The sequence below is a fragment of the Plecotus auritus genome (genome assembly GCF_963455305.1).
Source record: "Plecotus auritus genome assembly, chromosome: 1".
NCBI classification, from domain to species: domain Eukaryota; kingdom Metazoa; phylum Chordata; class Mammalia; order Chiroptera; family Vespertilionidae; genus Plecotus; species Plecotus auritus.
Genome location: NC_137770.1, coordinates 95642724 through 95670685, shown reverse-complemented (window position 1 = coordinate 95670685; position 27962 = coordinate 95642724). Strand labels below are relative to the sequence as shown.

General features: G+C 41.8%; 2 protein-coding genes across 2 annotated transcripts in view; one reads left to right on the top strand and one right to left on the bottom strand.

Annotated features, from left to right (window-relative positions):
- Positions 1 to 7544, bottom strand: part of SRP54 (signal recognition particle 54) — a 53856-nt gene extending 46312 nt beyond the window's left edge. The window contains exon 1 of the mRNA XM_080649742.1: positions 7214 to 7544. The gene's annotated coding sequence lies outside the window, so the exon portion shown is untranslated. The remainder of the gene's footprint in view (positions 1 to 7213) is intronic.
- LOC308238138 (uncharacterized protein) overlaps positions 7503 to 27962 on the top strand; it is a 42424-nt gene continuing 21964 nt past the window's right edge. The window contains exons 1-2 of the mRNA XM_080649787.1: positions 7503 to 7973; positions 27816 to 27937. Coding sequence (XP_080505913.1) covers positions 7877 to 7973; positions 27816 to 27937 — 219 coding nt within the window. The 5' untranslated portion in view covers positions 7503 to 7876. The remainder of the gene's footprint in view (positions 7974 to 27815; positions 27938 to 27962) is intronic.

The window sequence follows — 27962 nt, the reverse complement described above, 5'->3', positions numbered from 1 at the left end:
TTGCTGACTCACCCAGTCCTATAAGCTCCATTCATGGCAAGTGCCCTATATAAGTGTACCATTTTTTTAATCTTCTATACCATATTTTTACTGTAGCTTTTTTATATTTAATACACACTTATCATTGTGTTATAATTGGTTAGAGTGTTCAGTATAGTAACATGCTATACAACTGTATAGCCCAGGAACAATAGGCTATCCCATACAGTCTAAGTGTATAGTATGCTATACCATCTGGTTTGTATAAGTGCACTTCATGATGTTCACACAATGACAAAATTGCCTAACAATGCATTTCTCAGAATGTATCTAAATTGTTAAGTGGCACATGACTGTACAACAAAAATCCTTATAAGAAACTTCTTTTAGCCCTGGCCAGTTGGCTCAGTTGGTTGGAGCATTATACCTTACACCAGAAGGTTGTAGGTTCAATTCCCAGTCAGGGCACATACCTAGGTTGCAGGTCTGATCCTGGATCTTCAATTTTCTCTTTCACATCAATGTTTCTCTTTCTCTCCCTTCCTCTCTCTCTAAAATCAATAAAGATGAAGATTTAAAAAAAACAAAAGTTCTTCTAAGTCCTAGTGACTAACTTATTGGATCAATATTAAACTAAAGAACTAAATATACAAATATATTATGATTAGTAATACCTTTAGAAAAATTACTTCTACAATTAATTTTTACAACCTAGTCAATAGCCCAAACCAACACTTGCTTTATATATACTGTATATATGTATATATTATTAGAGTCAGGAAAAAAATATGTATTTTTTTAATTCTGCACAGCACATGTATTCATAGTCTAGGACCACAGAACAGTAAGTTTATTTAACAAAGAGGCCTATAGGTATTTTATTGAGTAAAATTATATTTGAACAATATTATAATGTTAATTATAACTCCTAAATTTAGGGTGTGTTTTTTTTTTGTCTTTCTGAGTCTACTTAATCCTACAAGGAAATAATTCACCTTTATGTTTTGTGATTACAAGAGGATACACGTTCATTGTAAAAACCCAAACATTACAGAAATATTAATGGTAGGAAATTAAATTTCCCTAATCCTAATCTCTCTTGTCCTCTGATAACCACCAATAATAATTTGGTATAATTCCTATAGAATTATTTTCTGTGCATATAACTTAAGCAAGTTTTCTCAACTAGTATGGTTTTGAGGGAATGAAGAGGGAAACAGAAATGAGGAAAATTCTTTTGTAAATATGCTTGCTAGTGATAAAAATATGCTTAAATGCCAAAGGCAGAATATAAAACTGCATATATTATATAACCCATATTTTGTCTATAAACAAATACCCGAAAAATGACAATAGCCACCAAGGAAATAAAAACAAAGGCACCATCAGATACCACTTCACACACAGTAGGATGGCTATAGCAAAAAAGACAGATTATAACAAGTGTTGATGAGAATGTGGAGAAATCAGAACCCTCATACATAGCTGGTAGGAATGCAAAATGGTGGAGCCCTTTGAAAAACAGTGTGGCAGTTCCTCAAAATGTTAAACATAGAGTTACTATATGACCCGGTAATTCTACTCCTAGGTACATTCCAGAGAAATCCACACAAAAATTTGTATATGAGTGGTCATTAGCAGCATTATTTATGCTAGCCAAAAAGTTGAAACAACCCAAATATCCCTCAACCAATGAGTGGATAAATAAAATTTGGTATTATCCATAAAATGGAGTATTATCTATACTAATAAAAGGGTAATATGCTAATTAGACTGGACGTCTTCCAGACATCCTTCCCAACAGAGCCGCCGCGGCTGCGAAGGGCTGGAGAGAGGAGAGAGGGCTTTCACCACGGCTGCTAAGCTTGCGGTACGCCACTGACTTGGGTAATAAGAATCCAAGAAAATGATCTAGGGTTTTTCCATCTCACTCCTGGAGGAAAAAACAAAGGTCCACTGCTGGAGGGGCTAAGAAATGTCATTTCCTGCCCTAGCTGGTTTGGCTCAGTGGCTAGAGCCTCGGCATACCAACCGCAGGATCCCGGTTCGATTCTAGTCAAGGTCACATACCTAGGTTGCAGGCTCCTCCCTGGCCAGGGCCCAGGTCAGGGCTCATGCAGGAGGCAACCAATCAATGTGTCCCTCTCACATCGATATTTCTCTCTGTCTTTCTCTCTCTCTTCCACGCTCTCTAAAAATCAATGGAAAAATATCCTCAGGTGAGAATAAGAAAGAAAGAAAGAAAGAAAGAAAGAAAGAAAGAAAGAAAGAAAGAAAGGGAGGAAGGAAGGAAGGAAGGAAGGAAGGAAGGAAGGAAGGAAGGAAGGAAGGAAGGAAGAAAGAAAGAAATGTCATATTCTATGAAAGAGACATCTTGAAAATGCCTAAAGAAAGTTGTCATTTTTTTTGTGGAAGGGACTGGAGTCCTTGGCGGTGGCGAGGGCCGAGGGCCAGCAGCTGCGGCGGCCAGCAGTGGCAGCAGCAGCGGAGTGATGGGGGCAATGCCTTCCCCTGATCGGCCAGTTGCCTCCTTCAGAGGGAGGCCAGCGGGGAGCGGGCCTAAGCTGTCAGCAGGACATCCCCTGAGGGCTCCCGGACTATGAGAGGGGGCAGGATGGGCTGAGGGGCGCGCCAGTGTACCATTTTTCATGCACTGGGCCTCTAGTCTATATATAAAAGCCCAGGGAGGGGAACAGCGGAACGACCAGAATGACCGGTGGCTATGACATGCACTGCGGCAGCCAACCAGCCTGATCCGGGCCTGATCGGCTTCTCCCCCCAGTCAGCCCTGCCCCTGATCAGCCCTCAACACCCTGATCAGGGGCGGTGCCAGCTGGCCAACCACCCGCAGCCCTTCCCCCTGTCAGGGCCTGCCCCCAATTGGCCCCCCCAACCTGGGCCTCTAGTCCTATACAATAAAAACCTAATATGCAAATTGACTGACCAGCAAAACAACCAGTGAAATGACTGATCACTATGATGCATCTGCCCCCTGAGAGGGAGGTGACAGGCGGCGGCAATCAGAAGGTGGGGCCAACCAGTGGGCGGCACCAGACCGCCAGCCAAGGCAGGTGCCAGCCAGGGCCCCCCAATCAACTCACCTGCTGGTTGCCCCACAGAGGGAGGCAACTGGCAGTAGCAGCAGGGAGCAGGGTTGACCAGGGGGTGGCGCCAGGCCACCAGCCAAGACGGGTGCCAGCAGGGGCCCCCAATTGCCCTGCCCGCTGGTCGCTTCACAGATGGCCCTGATCGCCAGCCAGGCCTAGGGACCCTACCCTATATATTGGGAACAGTCTCTTAGATTTGAAAATTAAAACCTGGCAAGGCTACTCTAACAATGAAAAAACAGGATGATGCAGCGATGACATGCATGGACTCTGGCTTGCACATTTTGTGGTCAGCCCTGATTCTGACACTTATAACTGTGTGACAAAGCCAATTACTTAACTTCTCTCTGCTTTAGTTTTTCCACCCATAAGATGGGGAAAATGGTACTACTGCCTCAGCAGGATCATGTTATGTACTACTTTTTATAATCAGGGCAAAAAAATGTAGCTGCCCATACAACAGCAAGATGCCTTTCACCTGTATGAAAAGCATGGTCACTGGTGCATGCAGCCTCCCGGATTGCGAGAGGGATGTCCAACTGTCGGTTTAGGTCCAACATCCCCTGAGGGGTCCCGGATTGCGAGAGGATGCAGGCCAGGCTGAGGGACCCTCCCCCCGCCACGCATAAATTTCGTGAACCGGGTCTCTAGTTTAATAATAAAAAGAAATGAAGTACTGATACATGCTATAACATAGATGAATCTTGAAAACATTATGCTAAATGAAAAAACAACAGTGACAATAAAAGCACATTTTATATGATTCCATTTATATGAAATGTCCAGAAGAAGCAAATCTAAAGAGACAGAAAGTGAATTAATAGTTGTTTAGGTGTGGGAGTATGGGGGAAATGAGGAGTGACTATTAATGGTGATGGGGTTTCTGCATGGAGTGATAAAAATGTTCTAAAATTGATTGTGGTTATGGTTGCACAACTCTGTAAGTAAATAAAAACCACTGAATTGTACACTTTAGGTAAACTAAAGTTTTATAAAATTTATAAATAAATTTCATTTCAGTAAAACTGTTAGAAAACGGTATTTGTCATCTCTGAATGGTAAATAATAGTAATTTTATTTTTTTATTTATATCGTTTTGTAATTTCCAAATTTTTGGCAATGACTAGGTATTATTTTTACCTAGTCAAGGAAAAAATTAATTATTTTTCAAAGTGCTTCTTGTGAGAACTAGAGTGATATTATATTATATTATATTATATTATATTATATTATATTATATTATATTATAAGTTCTGATGGAGTTGCCACTTGTATTCATTTAGTTATTTATTCATTAAACACCTCGAGGAATTGTTTCAGCAGGAGAAAAGTTCTAACTCCAAGTCAACAAATTACAACAACTTAACAGATAAGACTCTTCCGTTAACTTCAAAAGATAAATTATATATCACACCACCAATGACTTCGCTGGTGTGATGATTTGGGGAGAGTGAAGAGGGAAATAGAAATGAGGAATGGTCTTAATTTTGCAGCAAAGGTTATATTCATTTATGTTATATCAAAACGTCTCAAAATTCATTAAAATTGTTTTCAAATTTTAAAACTCATTTTTAATATTAAAAATAAAATCACTGCAAAACTGTGCTCGCTTCGGCAGCACATATACTAAAATCACTGCAAAACTTTAATAGCAGAAAAGGGGTAATACCTCAAAAACACTGGGAATCATTTCTTTAAGATACTTCTGGCTGTCAGGTCAATCATTAAAACAATCTTTATGTAAACTGTTAGCAAGAAAAAAAATTAAAGCAAGGAAAGTTAAAGGAATTCCTTGGAAATAGTTTGCCTTGAAGCTGAAAAGAACATATGGAGGATGAGGGATAAGCAATGGGTTATTTCAATAACATTTAGGTAATACTAGCTGAAAATTAAAAATCTCCAAGGATAGTAACTTCAGAAGGTTTCTAGGAAGTGGTCTCATCTAAATTGTTTTGTAGAAGAGCAAAACAAGGCATCTCTATTTTGAAAAACTTCACTGGCTATACTGATGTGCAGCCAAAGTTAATGATCACTGTATGAATCAATACTCCTCGAAGGAAACAAGAGAATGAAAAATCTGTTCTGTTTTAAAAATTATAAACAATGCAGTAAACACATTAGAGTGAGAAAAACTTGAGAGCAAGGAGAGTACATACTTGAACTAGGAAAGCAGAAAGTAAAATGGAGAGAAGGGGCTGGAGTCAAGAGCCAACCCATAAAGCAGAATCTATAGGACCAAATAACCAAGTATCTGTGGAGAAGGAAGAAGAAACAAAAGGCAAAAATGACTGTAAGGTCTCCAGTTTAAAAAACCAGATGGCTAGTGATGCCATTAACCAATAAATGGAAGGAAAAAGAAAAAAAAAAAAAAGAAGCTGTTTTGAAAGTTAGAGTTACTAGAAAAAAGGTTCAAGGAGATTAAAGGTTTGTTGTAATGTTTTACTACTTAAGTTGGATAGTAAATACATAGATGTTGACTTTATTATCCTTTTTTAACTGAACATACAAATAACATACAAAATTCAACTAGAAACAAAGGGTCAAAAACTCACTAGGGATCACTGCTTTTATACACCTTTGTATCTAAGATATAGGTAATAATTTTAAAAAAGGGAAACAAAAAAAGGAAGGTGGAGGTAAGGAATTTGGTTTTGGACCTAGACTATTTGGAGAACTAAAGAACTATATCACTCAGAGATAGAAACTAGAGAAAAATATTTGGAAATGGTTGGCATACAAGAATAATGCCACGGACATAGATGAGAACTCTGCAGGAGAATTTGTGGAAGACTATTTGGCTTATAGCCATAGCGAAGGGCCAACTAAAAGGAGAGTCAATTGAGACTGAGAATAATCAAAGGGATAGAAGCTTTTACTAATTCCATTTCCCAAAAGCATACAGAAAGATATCAATTTAAAAAATAAAAAAGTTACTATTTATGGTTATCTTACTTAGTGGCAGGTCCAGAATTCCCAGATAGCTGGAGTTAGAGAAGTAATCTGTGGGAAGGAGGGCTTGAAGATGCTTTTGCATAGTTCTACATTAAGTCAGAAAACACTAATTGTCCATATCAAAAAATCAAGGGAAAGAGGTTTCAGGGAAATATTTCCCTTCCCCTTTAGGACCACCATTGCTATACTGTAGGCATTGCACCAAATGTGTTACCTAATCTTTCAATCTTCCTATCTTTTTTATTTTATTTTAATCAACAGACTTTACTTTTAGAGCAGTTTTAGGTTCACAGCAAAATTGAGCAGAAAGTACATAGAGTTTCCATATAACCCCTTGTCCCCACATATGTATAACCTCCTCCAGTATCAACATCCTCTTAATAAACTTATTAGGTAATGAGGAAACTGAGGCTAGATGGAATTTGCTCAATCAGGATCACAAATCACTGTACCTCTCATCTGTATTCCCACAGCTCTCCTGGCTCTTATATCTTTCTAGAGTTTCTCATTACTCATCTAGATACAGAATATATTTACATGCTTCTCTTTTATTGTACTGTTAGCTCTTCGATGATAGGGTTTGTGTCGTTCATTTCTGTATCCCTATAGCTAATAATGGGTAAATATTTTGTTGAATTAAGCATATGAAAAAAGTGGGTGAGAATAATATCAAGAATGCCAACAGGAGAAATAGTTTCAAGAAATGGATGGGTAATAGTGTTAAATGCTAGAGAGCCATCAGTACATCTTAAGTCATCACTGACATTGAACTGATACCCCTTATTCACGTACTGCACGCCTGCTATATGCAGGACAATGTGTTGAGCACAACGAACACGAAAATATAAAATTTGGGACACGTCAAAAGGCTGTCGGGGAAGCAGTCATTAACTAAATTCCTGATCAGGAGAGCAAATCAAAGAGTCAGGCCTGCAATTGCCTACACATGTTATTTGGCTCGAGTAAATCTGAAGTCAACTTAAAAGGGTCACAGCTTATCTTTTAATAAAACTTCTGATGGGCGGAATGAGTTGAAAAGGGACCAAAGCACCTCGGCTTCGGTGATGACAGCAGGTGGCGAGGCAAGTCGACTCTCTCCGGAGTCTCTCGCCCCCTAAGCAGGGTTGGGGCTGCCGCCAGCTGCCAGTCTGGGGCGGGAAAAAGCAGACACTTACCTCAAAAGGCACCTCTACGGCCGTGGCCCAAAAGGGCCGGGAATTCCTTCGCGAGGCCCCACGCCGTGGGATTAATCAGAAGAAAGCAGGGATCAGACGGGGAGGTACGACGCCACAGACCGACTTTCCAAACTATGTAAACGAGAATCCCAGAGCCCAGCACTGCGACGCCAACTCCCACCAGCTGGAAGTCCGACGACTGCCACCGAACCTTCCGCCCAATAAGGAAACGTCACCACTTAGTGTAGTCCAGCCTTTCAAGAAGAGGATGCACTTCCGCTTCCGGGGCACCCGCTGCGTTCCTTCACTGCGTTGAAATGGTATATCGAGATGTTGCTTTACTCCCACTGACTTTAGACGTTCGTTTTCTATCGCTCAACAACTGCGGCAGCAAAGTTGTTAAAATAGGAGGCGACCTCAGGAAAGAAGTCCGGCCTCGAGGAGCCGCCTTAAGAAAAAGTGACTAAGCTGAGCAATACTACTTAAGGGGAACGGTGAGAGCTAAGGGTGCGCTTTAGTATAGGAATTCCTCGCGCTCTTGAGAACTCCAAGAAGGGGGCGGGGCTTAGGGCTTTCGCCGCCTAGGAAGGCTAAGTTGTAGCTACCGGTCTCTGCTTGCGCGTGCGCGATGCACACCTTCCCAGAGCTGTTTTCTGCTGCAACATGGAATTAAGCTCCGCGCGGCAAGCAATACTGCAACTACTTCGTACCGTGGCTCCGGCAGACCTCCCAGCACTGCTCGAGTGGATGCGAACTTCCCGTAAGCGATCAGAACCAGAGGCAGGCGGTTGGGCAAGGATATGCTCTGGGGACTGACTTTGGGGATTTAGGGTGAGGCCAGGAGCCACTCATGGGGGTCTCTACTCTGCTACGGGTCTGGTTGAAGAGGGCACATCTCAAATCTTGGCAGGTTGAGAGTCCAGTTTGGGATCAGGTGCACGAAGATTAAGTGCTGGCTCTTTAATCTTGTGGGTTGTTTGTGATTGCGCTGCAAACTTCAGACAAGCCGCTAGAGGCTCCTGGTGCCTAACCCTTTTTCTGAAGGAGAAAGGAGGCGGGTAGCCTTCACACCCCTTCCCCCCATTACTCCCACAAACTTGTGACAACCAGTAGCGAGCTACCTGAAAAAGCACTTTATAAGGGAAGTTTTAGGCTGCAGAGCTGAAAGTTTTTCACCCTACAGGCAAAATCACCTGTAGTTAGTGCATTTATTTTTTCAATTGTAATATGGACCATTGATTTAATAAAATATTTTTATGGTGGGGAGAGAGAAAAGGGAAAAAGACTTTGATTTTAAGCTGTTAACAAAACTAGTAACAGTAATATTAAAAAGCACAAGTTAGCGCCCTCCGTCTCCGAACACGTGGTGCCTTTCCCTTCCTTTCCACCTCACCCTCCTCTTCTCTTCCCCTCCCCTGGCTCCTTACCTTAAGCTTCCTCACTCCCAAGCTCCAGGGACTCTTCCTTTACTTCCATAACTTGTTTTCTAAGCCCATTTCTTCAAGGAATTACTTTTTCTACCTCTAATTTACCCAATAAATGTTCTCTTACAAAAATAAAAAGCACAAGTCAGAATTGAGGAAATGTTATAATTACGTCTAGTTATTGAATAATGGAGTGATCGTTTTACACAAAGTAAAGCCTGGTGAAGGCACAAGAAAATAGAATATTGCTTGTTTGAGAAGTAAGCCAAATCATACTATGCCTAAACATTGATTCCCATGTTTATTTTCATCCAGACTCATGACTTGAAATACCTGTTTGTTAATGACTCCCAATTTTAGACTTTGAACCCTCACTTCTTCCTGGAATTCTCTATGTAATGTTAGAGTCAGTCAGTAGGTTTGGATATTATTATTATTACACATTTGGGGAGGTCATTTTAGATAAGATGCCAAATTACAATGAACTTGGACATCTGATAATAAGATTTTAGCCTAGAAAGCAGTGAAAACCAGAGACTTAGCTTCATATTTATACCCACATACACAATTCAAGATAGGACTATCCAAAATGTGCTGAGACTCCTGTCACTTTATTTAAATCCTGTATTGCCAGTTTTATTCATCATATCCCCTTGTTTACAAAACAGTGCCAATTTCTACTTTTTTGTGTGCTGTTTTTTCCTACATTCCTAAACACAAGATCTTTCATTCAAAAGCCCTGAGTGCCTACAAAAAGGTCATCTATGCCTGATTCTGGCCATTGCACATAAGCTAAAAAATCCTTGCCATCTAAGATTTAAGTTCTTTGGAGCCATTTGAAGTCTAAATCTCCAGTTTTAGAGGCATCAAATGAGGCTCCATTTTTCAAAATCAGAAAAAATTCAAAGCATATTTTAGAAGATAATTTTGTAAACAAGAAGACCCAATCACATTGGCTAAAGAGTACATTTTTACTTTTTAAAAAATATATATTTTTATTGATTTCAGAGAAGGGAGAGGGAGAGAGAGATAGAAACATTAATGATCAGAGAGAATCACCAATCGGCTGCCTCCTGCATGCTTCCTTACAGGGGATCAAGCCCGCAACAGGGCATGTGCCCTTGACCGGAATCGAACCCAGGACCCTTCAGTCCGCAGGTGGATACTCTATCCACTGAGCCAAATCGGTAAAGGCCATTTTTGCTTTATTTATTTATTTATTTATTTATTTATTTGTTTGTTTGTTTGTTTGTTTAAAGTATTACAGATAATAGTAAATATGTCTCCTTTTTTTTTCCGAATTGACCTTACCCCAGTCTACCCTACCCCCCAGCACATGCCCTCACCCACCTCCCAGTGTCTTCCGTCCATTGGTTATGCTAATATGCTTGCATACAAGTCCTTTGGTTGATCTCTTACCTCCCCCCGCCCTCCCCAGCCTTCCCGCTGTCGTTTGACAGTCTGTTCGATGCTTCTCTGCCTCTGTATCTATTTTTGTTCATCAGTTTATAATGTTCTTTATTATCCATAAATGAATGAGATCATGTGGTATTTTTCTTTCACTGACTGGCTTATTTCACTTAGCATAATGCTCTCCAGGTCCACCCATGCTGTTGCAAATGGTAAGAATTCCTTCTTTTTTATAGCAGCGTAGTATTCCATTGTGTAGATGTACCATAGTTTTCTAATCCACTCATCTGCTGATGGGCATTTAGGCTGTTTCCAAATCTTAGCTATTGTAAATTGTGCTGCTATGAACATAGGGGTGCATATATCCTTTCTGATTGGTGTTTCTGTTTTCTTGGGATATATTCCTAGAAGTGGTATTACTGGGTCAAATGGCAGTTCCATTTTTAATTTTTTTGAGGAAACACCATACCTTTTTCCATAGTGGCTGCACCAGTCTGCATTCCCACCAGCAGTGCACGAGGGTTCCTTTTTCTCTGCATCCTCGCCAGCACTTGTCGTTTGTTGATTTGTTGATGATAGCCATTCTGACAGATGTGAGGTGGTACCTCATGGTTGTTTTGATTTGCATCTCTCGGATGATTAGTGACTTTGAGCATGTTTTCATATGTCTCTTGGCTTTCTGAATGTCCTCTTTTGAAAAGTATCTATTTAGGTCATTTGCCCATTTTTTGATTGGGTTGTTCATCTTCCTTTTGTTAAGTTGTATGAGTTCCCTGTAAATGTTGGAGAGTAAACCCTTATCGGAGATAACATTGGCAAATATGTTCTCCCATGCAATGGGCTTTCTTGTTATTTTGTTGATGGTTTCTTACGCTGTGCAGAAGCTTTTTATTTTGATGTAGTCCCATTTGTTTATTTTCTCCTTAGTTTCCATTGCCCTAGGAGCTGTATCGTTAAATATATTGCTACGTTAAATATATTGCTACGACAAATGTCTGTTATTTTGCTGCCTATGGCTTCTTCTAAGATTTTTATGGTTTCCCATCTTATGTTTAAGTCCTTTATCCATTTTGAGTTTATTTTTGTGTATGGTGTAAGTTGGTGGTCTAGTTTCATTTTTTTGCAAGTATCTGTCCAGTTTTCCCAACACCATTTATTGAAGAGACTGTCTTGACTCCATCGTATGCTCTTGCCTCCTTTGTCAAATATTGATTGTGCATAATGGCTTGTGTCGATTTCTGGGTTCTCTGTTTTGTTTTACTGGTCTATATGTCTGTTCTTGTGCCAGTACCAGGCTGTTTTGAGAACAGTGGCTTTGTAATACAGCTTGATATCTGGTATTGTAATTCTTGCAACATTGTTCTTCTTTCTCAAGATTGCTTCAGCTATTCGGGGTCTTTTCTTATTCTAGATGAATTTTTGGAGAATTTGTTCTAGGTCTTTGAAGTATGCCATTGGTATTTTAATGGGGATTGCATTGAATTTATAGATTGCTTTGGGTAGTATGGACATTTTAATGATGTTGATTCTACCAATCTGTGAACATGGTATATTCTCCCATTTGTTCATGTCTTCCTCTATCTCTTTTTTCAGCGTTCTGAAATTTTCTGAGTACAGGTCCTTTTCACCTTGGTTATGTTTATTCCTAGGTATCTTAATTTTTTTGTTACAATGGTAAATGGGATTGCTTTTTAAATTTCTCTTTCTGTGAGTTCATTATTGGTGTATAGAAAAGCCATAGACTTATGGGTGTTAATTTTGTATCCTGCTACATTGCCGAATTCATCTATTAAGTCTAATAATTTTTTGATGGAGTCTTTGGGGTTTTCTATGTACAATATCATGTCATCTGCGAATAAGGACAGTTTTACTACTTTTCCAATTTGGATGCCTTTTATTTCTTCTTGTCTGATCGCAATGGCTAGTACTTCCAGTACTGTGTTGAACAGGAGTGGTGAGAGTGGGCATCCCTGTCTTGTTCCTGTTCTTAGTGTAAATGTTTTAGTTTTTGCCCATTGAGTATGATGTTGGCTGTGGGTTTGTCATATATGGCTTTTATTATGTTGAGGTATGATCCTTGCTGAGAGTTTTTATCAAGAAAGGGTGTTGGATTTTGTCAAATGCTTTTTCTGCATCAATGGATATGATTATATGGTTTTTATCTCTCAGTTTGTTTATATGGTGTATCACATTTATTGATTTGCAGATATTGTACCATCCTTGCATCCCCGGAATAAATCCCACTTGGTCATGGTGTATAATCTTTCTAATGTATTGCTGGATTCGATTTGCTAGAATTTTGTTAAGGATTTTGTTAAGAATTCATGAGGGATATTGGCCTGTAATTCTCTTTCTTTGTATTGTCTTTATCTGGTTTTGGGATTAGGGTAATGCTGGCTTCGTAGAAAGAGTTTGGTAGTGCTCCTTCCTCTTGAATTTTTTGGAATAGTCTGAGGAAGATAGGTTTTATTTCTTCTTTGAATGTTTTATAAAACGCCCCTGTGTAGCTGTCTGGTCCAGGGCTTTTGTTTGTTGGAAGATTTTTGATTACTGCTTCAATTTCCTCCATAGTTATTGGCCTATTCAGATTTTTTGATTCCTCCTGGCTGAGTTTTGGAAGGTCGTATTTTTTTAGGAATATGTCCATTTCTTCTAGGTTGACCAGTTTCTTGGAGTAGAGTTGCTCATAGTATTTTTTTACGATTCTTCGTATTTCTGTGGGGTCTGTTGTTATTTCACCTCTTTTGTTTCTGATTTTGTGTATTTAGGCCCTCTCTCTTTTCTTCTTGGTGAGCCTGGCTAGAGATTCATCAATCTTGTTTATCCTTTCAAAGAACCAGTTCTTGGTTTCATTGATCTTTTATATTGTTTTTTTGGTCTCTATGTCATTTATTTCTGCTCTGATCTTTATTACTTCCTTCCTTCTGCTCACTCTGGGCTTTTCTTGTTGCTCTCTTTCTAATTCTTCAAGTTGCAGAGTTAGATGGTTTATTATCAGTTTTTCTTGTTTCTTGAGGTAGGCCTGTAATGCTATGAACTTCCCTCTCAGTACTGCTTTCATTGTGTCCCAAAGATTTTGGATTGTTGTGTTTTCATTGTTGTTTGTTTCCAGGATGTGTTTTATTTCTTCTTTGATCTCTTTGGTAACCCACTCATTCTTTAACAGTATGCTATCCAGCCTCCAAGTGTTTGAATTTTTGTGATTGTTTTTAGTGTAGTTGATTTCTGATTTTATGCCATTGTGATCTGAGAAGATGCTTGATATGATTTCAATCCTCTTGAATTTGGAGAGACTTTGCCTGTGTCCCAGTATGTGGTCTTTGAAAATGTCTCGTGTGCGCTTGAGAAGAATGTATATTCTCTAGTTTTGGGGTGTGAAATATTCTAAAGATGTCGATTAAGTCCATCTGATCTAGTGAGTCGTTTAGGATTGAAGTTTCTTTGCTAATTTTTTGTCTATAGGATTTATCCAGTGATGTTAATGGGGTATTAAAGTCTCCTACTATGATTGTGTTGCTGCAATCTCACACCTGATATCTTCCAGATATCTGAGACCAGATTGGGTAGTGGTGCGGCTAGGATCCTAGTCTCGAGCAATTCTGTTCTTCAAGATGGCGTGGTCTCTGCCCATTCTTACTTTTTTTGAAGGCACTTTCATTGACTTTCTCCAGCAGACCCTGTAGTTAAAGAAGTTCAATCAGTTTGTTAAAAAAAAAATAGAAAACTACCTGAGTTTCTGAAGAATGTTTATTAACATGAATATTTTAAAATATTTTTTTTTATTTTTCAATTAGAGTGGACATTCAATATTATATTAGTTTCAGGTGTACTACCAGTGATTAGACATTTATGTAAGAAGTGATCACCCCATTAAATCTAGTGCTAATCTGAATACCCTATATACTAGGTGTATCAGTAAATAATGCGGATTTTGTAATCAAAGAGAACAAGATAATTTCAGGAGAAACATCAAAAGTGCTTTATTCAAAGTAATGTCCATCGCTAGCTACACATTTCCCCCATCTTTCAGGTAATTTGTGGATACCGTCCCAATAGAACTTTTCTTGTTTTGAGGCAAACCATTCAGAGACCCAGTTTTCCACATCTTCGTACGTTTTGAAGTGCTGCTCAGAAAGTGTGTGTGCCATGGATCAGAACAAGTGGGGAGGCCGGGACGCGATCAGCCCTCTGGACGGCCCAGGATCTGGATACGTCCCGCTGATGTTCACGCCAGTTGTCAGGAGCCACCTGGCAGCCACTTTTATATTGTTTCTTCCTTGCGGATTGTTAGGGAGGGGAAGCGGCTGCAGTGTCCGAGGCCGACTTCCAGGAGGCCAGTGGCCCTGTCAGGCCAGTGGCGCCGGTCCATCAGTGCCTGGCCCATTCTCCGGAGATTGGACTTGTAGGACTACTGAGGGAGTGAGTGGCTGCCGCCGGGCTGGTGGGCCACCGGGACGGGTTGGTCAGCTGAACAGTACTTCCACTGTGGGAGCACACTGACCACCAGGGGCAGCTCCTGCGTTGAGCTTCTGCTCCCTAGTGGTCAGTGCGCATCATAGCGACTGGTCGTTCAGTTGCTTAGGCTTTTATATATATAGATAGATAGATATTCCTCATCTGTAATTTCCATTCCCATGACTACCAATTTGTTCTTAATCCCTTCACCTTTTCATCCATAGTCCCTTCCCCCTCCCATCTGGCAACTATAAAAATGTTCTTTGTATCTATGAGTCTGTTTCTGTCCTTCTTGTTCATTTATTGTGTTTTTTTTAGATTCCACATATAAGTGAAATCATATGGCCTTTGTCTTTCTCTGTCTTATTTCACTCATCACAGTGCCCTCTAGGCCATCTGCTGTTGCAGATGACAAGATATCATTCATTTTTTATAGCTGAGTCATTTTTCCATTGTACATATGTACCACATCCTCATTCATATATTGATGGATACTTAGGTTGCTTCTATATCTTATAAATAATGCTGCAGTGAACATATATATGTATACAGGGTGGGGCAGGAGTAGATTTAAAGTTGTTCATGTGGAAACTAATACAATCTATATAATAAAAGCCTAAGTGACTGTTGTGATGGAATGACCAGAATGACTGGTTGCTGTGATGTGCACTGACCACCAGGAGGCAGACGCTCAATGCAGGAGCTTCCCCCTGAAGGTCAGTGCACTTCCATAGGGGGAGCGCTGCTCAGCCAGAAGCCGGGCTCATGGCTGGCGAGTGCAGTGGCGGTGGCAGGAGCCTCTCCTGCCTCTGTGGCAGCACTAAGGAGCAGTGAGCCAAGTGGTAAGGAGCAGCGAGCAGGAGGGTGGCAAGGAGTGAGGGCTCCGGGACTGTGAGAGGGATGTCCACCTGCCGACTTAGGCCCGCTTCCCACGCCTAAGCTGGCAGGCGGACATCCCCCGAGGGATCCCTGATTGCGAGAGGGTGCAGGCTGGGCTGAGGAACCGCCCCCCTCCAGTGCAAGAATTTTATGCACCGGGCCTCTAGTGGTTAATAAATAGTAATGCAAGAATAAACTTTGTTTCACCTACTCACAACTGTAAACCTACTTTTGCCCCCACACTATATGTCTTTTCAATTTAATGTTTTGGGTTTCGTCAGATAAAAACTCAGAAGTGGAATTGCTGGGTCCATCTTTATCTCTTATTATAGTCTTTGTTTTAAAATATATTTTGTCTGGGCCCTAGCCAGTTTGGCTCAGTGGATAGAGTGTTGGTCAGCCTGTAGACTAAAGGGTCCTGGGTTCAGTTCCACTCAAGGGCACATACTTTGGTTGTAGGCTCCATCCTGGCCCCCAGGGCCGCTTGCAGGAGACAACCAATTGATATGTCTCTTACATCAATGTTTCTCTCTGTGTGTCTCTCCCCCTGCCTTCTACTCTCTCTAAAAATCAATGGGAAAATATCCTCAGGTGAGGATTAAAAAGAATAAAAATATATATTTTGTCTGGTATAAGTATTGCTATTCCAGCCTTTTTTTTTTCATTTCCATTTTCATAACTATCTTTTTCTATCCCTTTACTTTCAGTCTGTGTATGTATTTCAATCTGAAGTGAGTCTCTTATAGCTAGCATACTAGAGGCCTGATGCACGAAATTCGTGCATGAAGGGGGATCCCCTCAGTCCAGCCTGCACCCTCTCCAATCTGGGATCCCTCAGGGGATGTCCGACTGCTGGTTTAGGCCCAATCCCGGGGATCGGGCCTAAACCGGCAGTCGGACATCCCTCTCACAATCCGGGACCACTGGCTCCTAACTGCTCACCTATCTGCCTGCCTGATTGCCCCTAACTGCCCCACCTGCCAGCCTGGTCATCCCCAATTGCCCTTTCCCCCCCCCCCCCCCCGCTGGCCTGCTTGCCCCTTACTGCCCCCCCTGCTGGCCTGGTTGCCCCCAACTGCCTCCCCTGCAAGCCTGGTCGTCTCTAACTACCCCCCCCCCCCGCCGGCCTGGTTGCCCCTTACTGCCCCCCCTGCAAGCTTGATCACCCCCAACTGCCTCCCTCTGTTGGCCTGGTCATCTCTAACCGCCCCCTCCCCCCGCCAGCCTGGTCGCCCCCAACTGCCCCCCTGCTGGCCTGGTCACCCCACGCAGCCTGATGTTCAGTCGTTTGGTCGTCTCTCACTAACCCCCGTCGGCCTTGTCACCCCACACAGCCTGCTGTTCGGTCATCCATTCGGTTGTTTCGGTCATGATGGCCCCTGGCTTTTTATATATTAGGATAAGGGTCTTGTTTTGCTCTCCTTTCAGCCATATGATTTCTTTTGTGGAGCATTTAATCCATTTACATTTAAAGTAATTGTTGATATGTAGTTGTTGCCATTTTATTATTCATAATTTTATCTTTATTCCCCCTTCTTAAAGAAGTTCCTTTAAAAAAAAAAAATCTTGCATGACATCTTGCTACTTTTTATTTATTTAATATTTTTGATAATACTCACCCAAGGATGTTTTCCCATTGATTTTTAGAGTGGAAGGGAGGGGGAGAGACAAAGAGAAACATCAATGTGAGAAAGACACATCGAATGGTTGTCTCCTGCACATGCCCGAACAGGGCCAGAGATGGAGCCTCCAACCAAGGTATGTGCCTTTGACCAGAATCAAACCCACAACCCTCCAGTTGGAGGGTCAGTGCTCTGTCCAATAAGCCAAAACAGCCAGGGCTTAAAGAAGTTCCTTTAACATTTCTTATAATACTGGTTTGGTGGTGATGAATTCCTTTAACTTTTTCTTGTCTGGGAAGCTCTTTGCCTCTCCTTTGATTTTAAATGATAGCTTTGCAGGGTAGAGTAATCTTGGTTGTAGGTTCTTGCTTTTCATCACTTTGAATATTTCATGTTAATCCCTTCTGGCCTGCAAAGTTTCTGTTAAGAAATCAGCTGACAGTCTTATGGGATCTCCCTTGAAGGTAGCTAAGAGCTTTCTCTTGCCACTTTTAAGATTTTCTCTTTGTCTTTAACCTTTTGCATTTTAATGATGTGTGTTGGTGTGGGCCTCTTTGGGTTTATCTTTGGGACCGTCTGCACTTCCTTGACTTGTATATCTATTTCCTTCACTGGGTTAGAGAAGTTTTTTGCTTTTGTTTTTTTTTTTCCATTTGTTTTTTTTCAAATAGGTTTTCAGTTCCTTGTTGTATCTCTTCTCCTTCTAACACCCCCATGATACAAATGTTGGTATGCTTGACATTCTCCCAGAATCTCCTTAAATGATACTTTAAAAAATGTTATTATTTTTGCTGTTATGATTGGGTATTTTCTGCTGCTTCCTCTTTTTTTATTTTTGAATGTATTACAGATGTCATCTTCCCCCCCCCATTGATTGCCTCCTCCCTACTCCCGCCCCCTCCCCACGCTTTCACCTCACTATTGTCTGCATCCATGGGTTATGCATATATGCATATCAATTCTTTGGTTACTCTCTTCCTGCCACCCCCTCCCATTTCCTCTGAGAATTGTTACTCTGTTGCATGCTTCCATGCCTCTGGATCTATTTTGTTTGTCATTTTATTTTGTTCATTAGATTCCACATGTAAGTGAGATTATGTGGTATTTGTCTTTCTCTGACTGGCTTAATTCACTTAGCATAATACTCTCCAGGTCCGTCCAGGTTGTCTCAAAAGGTAAGGGATCCTTCTTTTATACAGCTACATAGTATTCCATTGTATAAAGGTACCATGGCTTTTTAATCCACTCATCTACTGATGATCACTTGGGCTATTCCCAGTTCTTAGCTATTGTAAATAACCCTGCTATGAACATAGTAGGGTATATTTCCTTTCTTACTGGTGTTTCAGGCTTTTTAGGATATATTCCTAGAAGTGGGATCACTGGGTCAAATGGCAATTCCATTTATTTTTATTCTTACTGATTTCAGAGAGGAAAGGAGAGGGAGAGAGGGATAGAAAATATCAACGATGAGAGAGAATCATTGATCGGCTGCCTCCTGCATGTCGCACCCTGGTGATCGAGCCTGAAACCTGGGCATGTGCCCTGACCGGGTATTGAACCATGACCTGCTAGTTCATGGGTTGACGCTCAATCACTGAGCCATGCCAGCTGGGCATGGCAGTTCTATTTTTAATTTTTGGAGAAAACTCCACACTCTTTTCCATAGTGACTCTTTTCCAGTCTGCATTCCCACCAGCAGTATACTAGGGTTCCCTTTTCTTCACATTTTCACCAGCACTTGTTGTTTGTTGATTTATTAATGGTAGCCGTTCTGGCAATGTGTGAGGTGGTACCACACTGTCGTTATATTTTGCATTTCTTGTTCAATTAATGATTAGTGATTTTGAGCAGCCTATCTAATAAAAGAGTAATATGCAAATTGGCCATGCCTCCGCTACACCAACAAGCTACGCCCATCAGCCAATCAGGAGCGAGTATGCAAATGAACCCAACCAAGATGGCTGTGGCCACGGAGCGAGCAGGAAGCTTGGGTTTCCCCGGCAATGGAGGAAGCCCAGCTTCCCACACACCCTGGCTGGCCCTGGACTCCGCTCAAGGCTACAAAGTTTGATTATAGAGGATAAATAAATCCCAACAAAAATGGTGGCAGCCACGGAGCTGGAGAGAGCAGGAGGCTTGGGTTTCCCCTGTGATGGAGGAAGCCAAGCTTTCCGCCTGCCCTGGCCTGCCCTGGCCTCCGCTCAAGGCTACAAAGTTTCAATTATGGAAGATAAATAAATCCTAGATACCAGGGCCTCTGCTTGGGTCACTGGGGGGGCATGGCCGGCCTGCAAACCACCACAGGCCCCTCGCTCAGGCCACCCCATGCCCCAAGGGAACCCCTACCCTGATCTGGGACACCCTTCAGGGCAAACCAGGCCCCCACCCATACACCAGGCCTCTATCCTATCTAATAAAAGAGTAATATGCAAATTGACCGTCACTCCAACACACAAGATGGCTGCCCCCATGTGGACACAAGATGGCCAGCAGGGGAGGGCAGTTGGGAGGGACCAGGTCTGCAAGGGAGGGCAGTTGTGGGTGATCAGGCCTGCAGGGGAGGGCTGTTGGGAGGGACCAGGCCTGCAAGGGAGGGCAGTTGGGGGCGATCAAGCCTGCAGGGGAGGGCAGTTAGGGGTGACCAGGCTGGCAGAGGAGGGAAGTTGGGGGCGACTGGGCCTGCAGGGGAGGGCAGTTGGGGGGGACCCAGGCCTGCAGGGGCGGGCAGTTGGGGGGGACCAGGCCTGCAGGGGAGGGCAGTTAGGGGTGACCAGGCCTGCAGGGGAGGGCAGTTAGGGGCAATCAGGCTGGCAGGGGAGTGCTTAGGGGGTGATCAGGCTGGCAAGCAGAATCGGTTAGGGGCAATCAGGAAGGCAGGCAGGCAAGCAGTTGGGAGCCAGCAGTCCTGGATTGTGAGAGGGATGTCCCAGATTGGAGAGGGTGCAGGCTGGGCTGAGGGACACATCCCCCCGTGCACGAATTTCGTGCACCAGGCCTCTAGTATTTTCATATGTCTCTTGGCCATTTGCATATCCTCTTTGCATATCTATTGAGGTCCTCTGCCCATTTGTTAATTGGGTTGTCTTCCCTTGGTTCACCTGTATGAGTACTTTGTATATTTTGGAAATTAACCCCTAATCGGGTGTATCATTGGCGAATATGTTCTCCCATACAGTGGGCTCCCTTTTCAGTTTGATGCCAGTTTCTTTTGTGTGCAGAAGCTATTTTGATGTAGTCCCATTTGTTTATTTTCTCCTTTTTTTACCTTGCCCTAGGAGACATATTGGCAAACATTGCTACTGGAGATTTCTGCGATTTTGCTGCCTATGGTCTCTCTAGGATTTTTATGGTTTCATGACTTTAAGTCTTTTATCCATTTTGAATTTATTGTGTATGGTGTAAGTTGATGGTCTAGTTTCTTTCTTTCTTTCTTTTTTTTTTTTTTTTTTTTTTTGCATGTACTTGTCCAGTTTTCTGAGTACCATTTACTGAAGAGAATGTCTTTACTCCATTGTATGCTCTTGCTGCCTTTGTCAAATATTAATTGAGCGTAATGGCTTGGGTTGATTTCTGGGGGTGTGTTCTGTTCCATTGATCTACATATGCCTGTTCTTGTGAATGTACCAGGCCATTATAATTACAGTGGCTTTGTATTATAGCTTGATATCCGGTATTGTGATCCCTCCAACTTTGTTCTTATTTCTCAAGATTTCTGTGGCTATTTAGGATCTTTTTTGTTCCATATAAATTTTTGCCGTATTTGTTGTAGATCTTTGAAATACACCATTGGTATTTTTATAGGGATTGCATTGAATCTATGGATTGCTTTGGGTAGTATGAACATTTTAATGATGTTAATTCTACCGGTGCATGAACACGGTATATTTTTCTTTGTTTAAAAAGTATGTTTGTATTGATTTTAGAGAGAGAGGAAGGGAGAGAGAAATAGAAACATTGAGGAATTGAGGAGAGAGAAACATCAACACTGATTGGCTGCCTCCTGTATGCCCCCTCCTGGGCACAAAACCTTTGACCCAGGCATGTGCCCTGACCAGGAATCAAACCGGCAACCTCTTGGTGCATGGGTTGATGCTCAACCCCTGAGCCACACCAGCTGGGCTTGTTAATATCTTCTTCTATTTCTTTTTTCAACATTCTTTAGCTTTCCAGTACAGGTCTTTTACCTCCTTGGTTAAGTTTATTCCTAAGTTTCTTAAAGTTTTTGTTACAATGGTAAATGGGATTTTTAAAAAATTTCTCTTTCTGAGAGTTTGTTGTCTATATATATAAAAGCCTAATATGCAAATTGTCCCCTCGGGAGTTCAGCCTGGAGACCAGGAGTTGGATTGCTCTGTATGACGTGCGCTGACCACCAAGGGGCACTGTGGAATGAAGGAAGGCCCCATCCAGCAGCCTGGGAAGGGAGGCCCCAGCCGGCAGCCAGAAGGAATGCCCCAGGTGGCAGCTGGAAGGCCCCGATTGGCCCTCATCGCTGGCCAGCCTAGGGACCCTACCCATGCACAAATTTCATGCACCGGGCTTCTAGTTGATGTATACATGCCATCGATTTCTGGGTGTTAATTTTGTATCCTGCCACATCTTGGAATTCATTTATTAAATCTGATAGTTTTTTGGTGGAGTCTTTAGTGTTTTCTATGTACAATATCAGGTCATCTGAGAATAATGACAGTTTTACATCTTCCTTTCCAATTTGGATGTCTTTTATTTTTTCTTGTCTGATCACTGTGGCTAGGACTCCCAATACTATATTGATAAAAGTGGTGAAAGTGGACAACCCTGTCTTATTCCTGTTCTTAAGGAATGGTTATAGTTTTTACCCATTGAGTATGATGTTGGCTGTAGGTTTGTCCTGTAAGGCATTTATTATGTTGAGGTATGTATGATTCTTCTATACCCACTTTGCTGAGAGTTTTTTCTTCTTCAAAGATGGGTGTTGAACTTTGTCTAAATGCTCTTTTTGCATCTATTAATATGATCATTTGATTTTTACCTTTCAATTTGATTATGTGATATATCACATTTATTGATTTGCTAATATTATATCAGCCTTGCAATCCTGGTATCATGATATTTGACCTTTTTAATATAATTCTTGATCCAGTTTGCTAATATTTTGTTGAGGATTTTAGCATCTATGTTCATCAGGGTATTGGACTGTAATTCTCTTTCTTTGTAGTGTCTTTATCTGGTTTTGGAATTAGGATAATACTGGCCTAATACTGGCCTAATAAAAAGCTTGGAAGTGTTGCTTCTTCTTAGATCTTTTGGAATAGATTGAGGAAGATAGGTGTTACTTCTTTGAATTTTTGGTAAAATTCCACTGTGGAGCCATCCGGCCAGGGCTTTTATTTCCTGGGAGGTTTTTTGTTGTTGTTTGAAAGTATTACAGATGTACCCTCTTTTGTCCCCTTTCCTCCCATTTACACCTTCCACCTCGTTTCTGTTCCCTTTTCTGGCCTTCCCTGCACTGTTGTCTATGAGCTATGCATATATGCAGATATGTTCATTGGCTAATCTGGCCCCTGCTCCTCCCCCCCTGCCCCCGCTGAAATATGTCAGTCTATTGCATGCTTCCATGTCTTTTGATCTTTTTTGTTTGTCAGTTTATTTTGTTCATTAGATTCCACATATGAGTGAGATCATGTGATACTTGTCTTTCTTTGAATGGTTTATTTTGCTTAGCATAATACTCTCCTGGTCCCTCCATGCTGTCTTGAAGGGTAAGAGATCCTTCCTTTTTTTTTTTTTTTTTTACAGCTGCATAAGTATTCCATTGTGTAAGTGTACCAGTTTTCTAATCCATTCATCTACTGATGGTTACTTGGGCTGTTTTCAGATCTTAGCTATTGTAAGTAACACTGCTATGAACATACAGGTGCATATATTCCTTCTGATTGGTATTTTCGGCTTCTTAGGGTATATCCTAGAATTGAGATTATAACACTGCCATGAACATACAGGTGCATATATTCCTTCTGATTGGTATTTCTGGCTTCTTAGGGTATATTCCTAGAATTGAGATTACTGGGTTAAATGGCAATTCCATTTTTAATTTTTGGAGGAAACTCCACACTGTTTTCTGTAGTGGTTGTACCAGCTTGCATTCTCCACATCCTCGCCAGCACTTGTTTGTTGATTTGTTGATGGTAGCCATTCTGGCAGGTGTGAGGTGGTACCTCATTGTCATTTTAATTTGCATTTCTCTGATAATTAGTGACTTTGAACATTTTTTCATATGTCTCTTGGCCATTTGCATGTCTTCTTCAGAGAAGTGTATTTAGGTCCTCTGCCCATCTTATAATTGGGTTTTTTGTCTTCCTTTTGTTGAGTTCCTGGGAATTTTTTTTAAATTACTGCTTCAATTTCATCTGTTGTTATTGGAGTGTTTGGGTTTTCTGATTCCTCCTGATTCAGTTTTGGAAGATTGTATTTTTCTAGGAATTTGTTCATATTGTCCAGGTTGTCCAGCTTGTTGGCGTATAGTTGTTCATAGTATTTTCTTAAAAACCTTTGTATTTCTGTGGTGTTAGTTGTTACTTCACAGCTTTCATTTCTGATTTTATTTATTTGGGTCCTTTCTCTTTGTTTCATGATAAGTCTGGCAAGAGGCTCATCAATCTTATCTTTTCAAAGAACCAGGTCTTGGATTTACTTATCTTTGGTATTGTTTTTTTTTTTTTTAGTCTCTATGTCATTTATTCTGCTCTGATCTTTATTATTTCCTTCCTTCTGCTTACTCCGGGCTTTTCTTATTGTTCCATTTTTTAATTCCTTTTTTTTTTTTTTTTTTTTTGGTTAAACTTCACCTGAGGATATTTTTCCAGTGATTTTTAGAGAGAGTTGAAGGGAGGGGTAGAGGCAGAGAAAGAGAAACATTGGTGTGAAGTTGCTCCTACATGTGTTCCAACCAGGGCTGTGGATTGAGCCTCCAACCGAGGTATATGCCCTTGACCAGAATCAAACCCAGGACACTTCAGTCCATGGTCTATCCACTGAGCCAAACCAGCTCTAATTCTTTTAGTTGTAGTCTTAAATAGTTTTATTAGAGTTTTTTCTTGTTTTCTTGAGGTAGGCCTGTAATGCTATGAACTTCCCTCTCGGGACTGCTTTTGCTGTGTCCAGTAAACTTTGGGGTGTTGTGTGTTCATTTTCATTTGCTTCCAGGAAGATTTTTATTTCTTGCTTGATATCATTGGTAAACCACTCATTGTTTAATAACACGCTAATTAGGCCTAGCTGGTTTTGGCTCAGTGGATAGAGTGTCGGCCTGCAGACTGAAGGATCCCAGGTTTCATTCTGTGCAATGGGGTGTCTTCCCATTTTTGTTGTCCCTCTGTATTATTTTTATGTATTAAATTAAACTGCTCTGCCTCCCAGTCTTCTTGGACTGGCCTTATGTAGTAAGTGGTTTGTGGAACCCAGTAGTGAAGTCTCTTAGATCTCGTTGTTCCAGAAGACCAAAGTAAAACGAAGCAATGCTTTTAGAGAAAAGGAGTAACACTGTTAATTTACGGCGGCAGACCCAGAGGAATAACTTCCCAAATCAGAGTAACGTAACATGCAGGGGGATTCTCTTTTATATCTTTCTGGGGTCTTTGTCTCGCAAATATGGATTATGCTTCCGGTCCTTTTTGCAGGCTTTGCAAGAAGGCCCCCAGGTGTTGGGGGTCTCCAGGCCATATCTGATGGTCTGGCCTGGCGCCAGCATTAATAACCTTCCCTCCGGTACAGTGCACTGTTCACAGTTTTATGGCCTCTGTAACAGGTTCTGCAAGACCAGTTTCTGGGAAAGAGGTAGTGACTTAATTATAGGTTATCAAGAATGTACACTAGGCTTGCTGGCATGGATTCAGATTGCTAGGACCCCCCGCCCCCCCCCCCCCCCCCCCCGCTCCAAATATCAGGATTACATTGGAATTAGCCTTTTAGCCTCCTCATCCTGAGGTGGGTGCTCTAGGAATGTCTCCTGTGTGAGTTTTTTGGGCTCTCCTGTTCTACTTGGGTCTTGAAGGTTGTTCTCCCATTCGTGGATGGAATCTTCTGTCAGGCTGGCTGACTTTGTGGCTCAGGCCTGACCACCTTGTGCCAGCTGTTGTGCAGGTGCTTACAGAACAGAACAAAACAACAAAACAAAACAAAAACATACACAAGAACCCTAAAACTATAACAAAAGCAACCACAAAAGAAGAGAAAATTAGGAAAGAGAAAAGAAAGCAAGAATGATAGAAGAAAAGAAATACAAAGATAAACAAAAGGAGAAGAAAATGGAATGTGCAAGGGCAGAGATGAAATAAAGAAAATAAGATTAAAGGATAGAGGAAGGAAAACAGTATACTAGTAAAAGGAAGAAAACAAAAGAGGAAGAAAAAATTCAAAAGGGATATAGAGGAGAAAACAGATAGACTAAAAATACAAAAAGAAAAAGATGAAAAAGCAGGAGAAATTAGAAAAAATAGAGTAAGAACAGGGAAGAGAAAAATTCGATGTGAAAGAAAAATAGAGACTAATATCAAACCAATAAAGTAGAAAAATAAAGAAGACAAAGGGGGAAAAAGTGAAGTGGTGTTCATCTAAACAGAATTTAGTGCCTCCTGGGAACTCTTTTTGGATCTTGCTCTTCTGATGACTGCATCTGACTGTGTTGCCTACCCTTTCTGGGCTTCCCGGGAGGTGCTTAGGTGCTAAACACTGTCGGAAACTGTCCTCCTTTGGCTTTCGCAACCTTTTTGTAGCTTCACATAATCCACATTTTGTGTCTGTCTCCCTAAGGCTTGGCTGTGTCTGTCTCCGCAGGGGGCAAGCTGCACTGTGAGGCCTGTTTGTTAGCAGCACAGGGCCCAGAGATGGGTCAGCAAACTTCCCCAGGTTCCCACTTCTGCCCACCTTTGCATGCGAGTCAGCTGTCATCTTAATCACTCAAAAATCTGTTTCTGAAAGGGCTTTAGTTAGAATCGGGAGTATAGACTCCTGGGTCTCCTGTGATGGGGAGGTGCTGTTCAGATTTCAGGGAAACAGGTGGGTGTGTTTCCCCATCCCAGAGCTACTCCTTTGAGAGTGTCCCAGAATATTTCCCTGCCCTCGCCTTGACAGAGATCCTTGTGTGCAGTCCAGTGGTATCAGCTGGATACCGGTAGCTTCTTTCAGTTCCTCCCTGTGTGGGAAGAACCAGTCAGGTTCCCAGGATAGCGGGGTGGATGGCCCCATCCCCAATCCAGTCACTGAGACTGTTCAAACCTGTAGGCTTGGCCTCTGCTGCTGCCTCCTCTGCAAAGGTTGAGGTACAGGGTGTGGCAAGGAAGGGCTCCTGAGGGTGGGCAGGAGCTGTATTACCTAAGATGGAGTTTTTTTCCTTTTCCTGAGCTCTGGCTTCTGGGAGGAGCCAGGGCCTCTCAGGAAAAATGGCCCTTTCGGGTTTGGGAGAGTATTATTGAATGCAGGTCTCCCAGCTGCCACTTGTCCGCATTTCCCCCAATGCTTCCCAACCCAGCCTCTCCTTAGGTACCTTGAACCTTGAGTCCACGCCTCTCTCCACCAAAGCCTTGAGTAAGTAGCTGCAAATGAAAATCCTGTGCTCTGGGTTCAAAAACAAACAAATAAAACAAAGAAATTAACAAAACAGAACTGAGGCTTTTATTTCTGACTGGCTGGTCTCCCTAGCAGCCAAAAGCCCTGCCGCCTTTCACGGTTGGATGTTACTTGAACACACAGCTCAGGTGACCAGAGAGACCGTATTACTGGGTCCTACAAGACATCTACACATAAGACCTCTCTTCCAAGATTGGGAGATGTAGCAGCTCTACCTAATACATAGAAACAGACACAGAGAGAAAGAGAGAGGAAGAAAAGAAAGAGATAAAGAGAGAGAGAGAGAAAGAAAGAAATAGGGAAAGAGAGAGAAGGAAGGAAGAAGGGAAAGAAGGAAAGAAAGAAATAACAAACATACATACAATGATGTGAGAGAGAAACATTGATCGGTTGCCCTGACTGGGGATCAAATCCCCAACCAAGGTGTGTGCCCTGACCAGGAAGTGAATCCTAGACCTTTTGGTGTGTGGGAGGAAGCTCCAATCAACTGTGATACACTGGCCAGGGCTGGAATGAATCTTAATACTATTTTTGTTTTTCTAGAATTTATATTCAGCCTCCTTCTAGAAATACTTTGAAACACCAGCTTAGATTATACTATACTAGAGGCCTGGTGCACGACGTTTGTGCACTCAGTGGGTTGGGGGGTCCCTCAGCCCGGCCTGTGCCCTTTAGCAGTCCGGGAGCTCCTCGAAGGGAGCGGGCCTAAGCTGTCAGTGGACATCCTTAGCACTGCCACCGCAGTTGTGCTCACCAGCTGTCAGCCTGGCTTGTGGCTGAGCTGCATTCCCCTGTGGGAGCGCACTGACCACCAGGGGGCAGCTCCTGTGTTGAGCATCTGGCCCCTAGTGGTCAGTGTGTGTTCCGCAATTGGGTCAATTTGCATATTACCCTTTTATTATTTAGGATAGGTGAGGAAAGAAAAAAGAGCTAAAAGACTTTCCTTCCCACGTCACTTCAGAGAAATAACTAATAAATCTTTATAAATACCAGTGTTGCTCAAAGGGAAATTATGCAGAGAAAGAACCTTTGTATGTAGGGACACAGAGTGGTATAGTGGAAAAGAGCAGTACCTTTATTTAGAGGCACAAAACCTAGGTTATTTCCTTGTGCTACTATTGGCCTGCTTTGTAACTTTTCACTGACTTCTCCAGCTACCTGACTACAACCATAAAAGCTTTTTTTTTTCCTTTTTTGTTCCAGGAGATTTTGATGAGTTCACTCACGATAATAATGACAGTATATTGAAAAGCATAGCAGAAGATCTTCGGAATCGCTTACCTCTAGAAACCATGCTTTCCTCAGAACATCTAGCCCTCCAAAAAGTAAGTACATTATTATTAATTTACT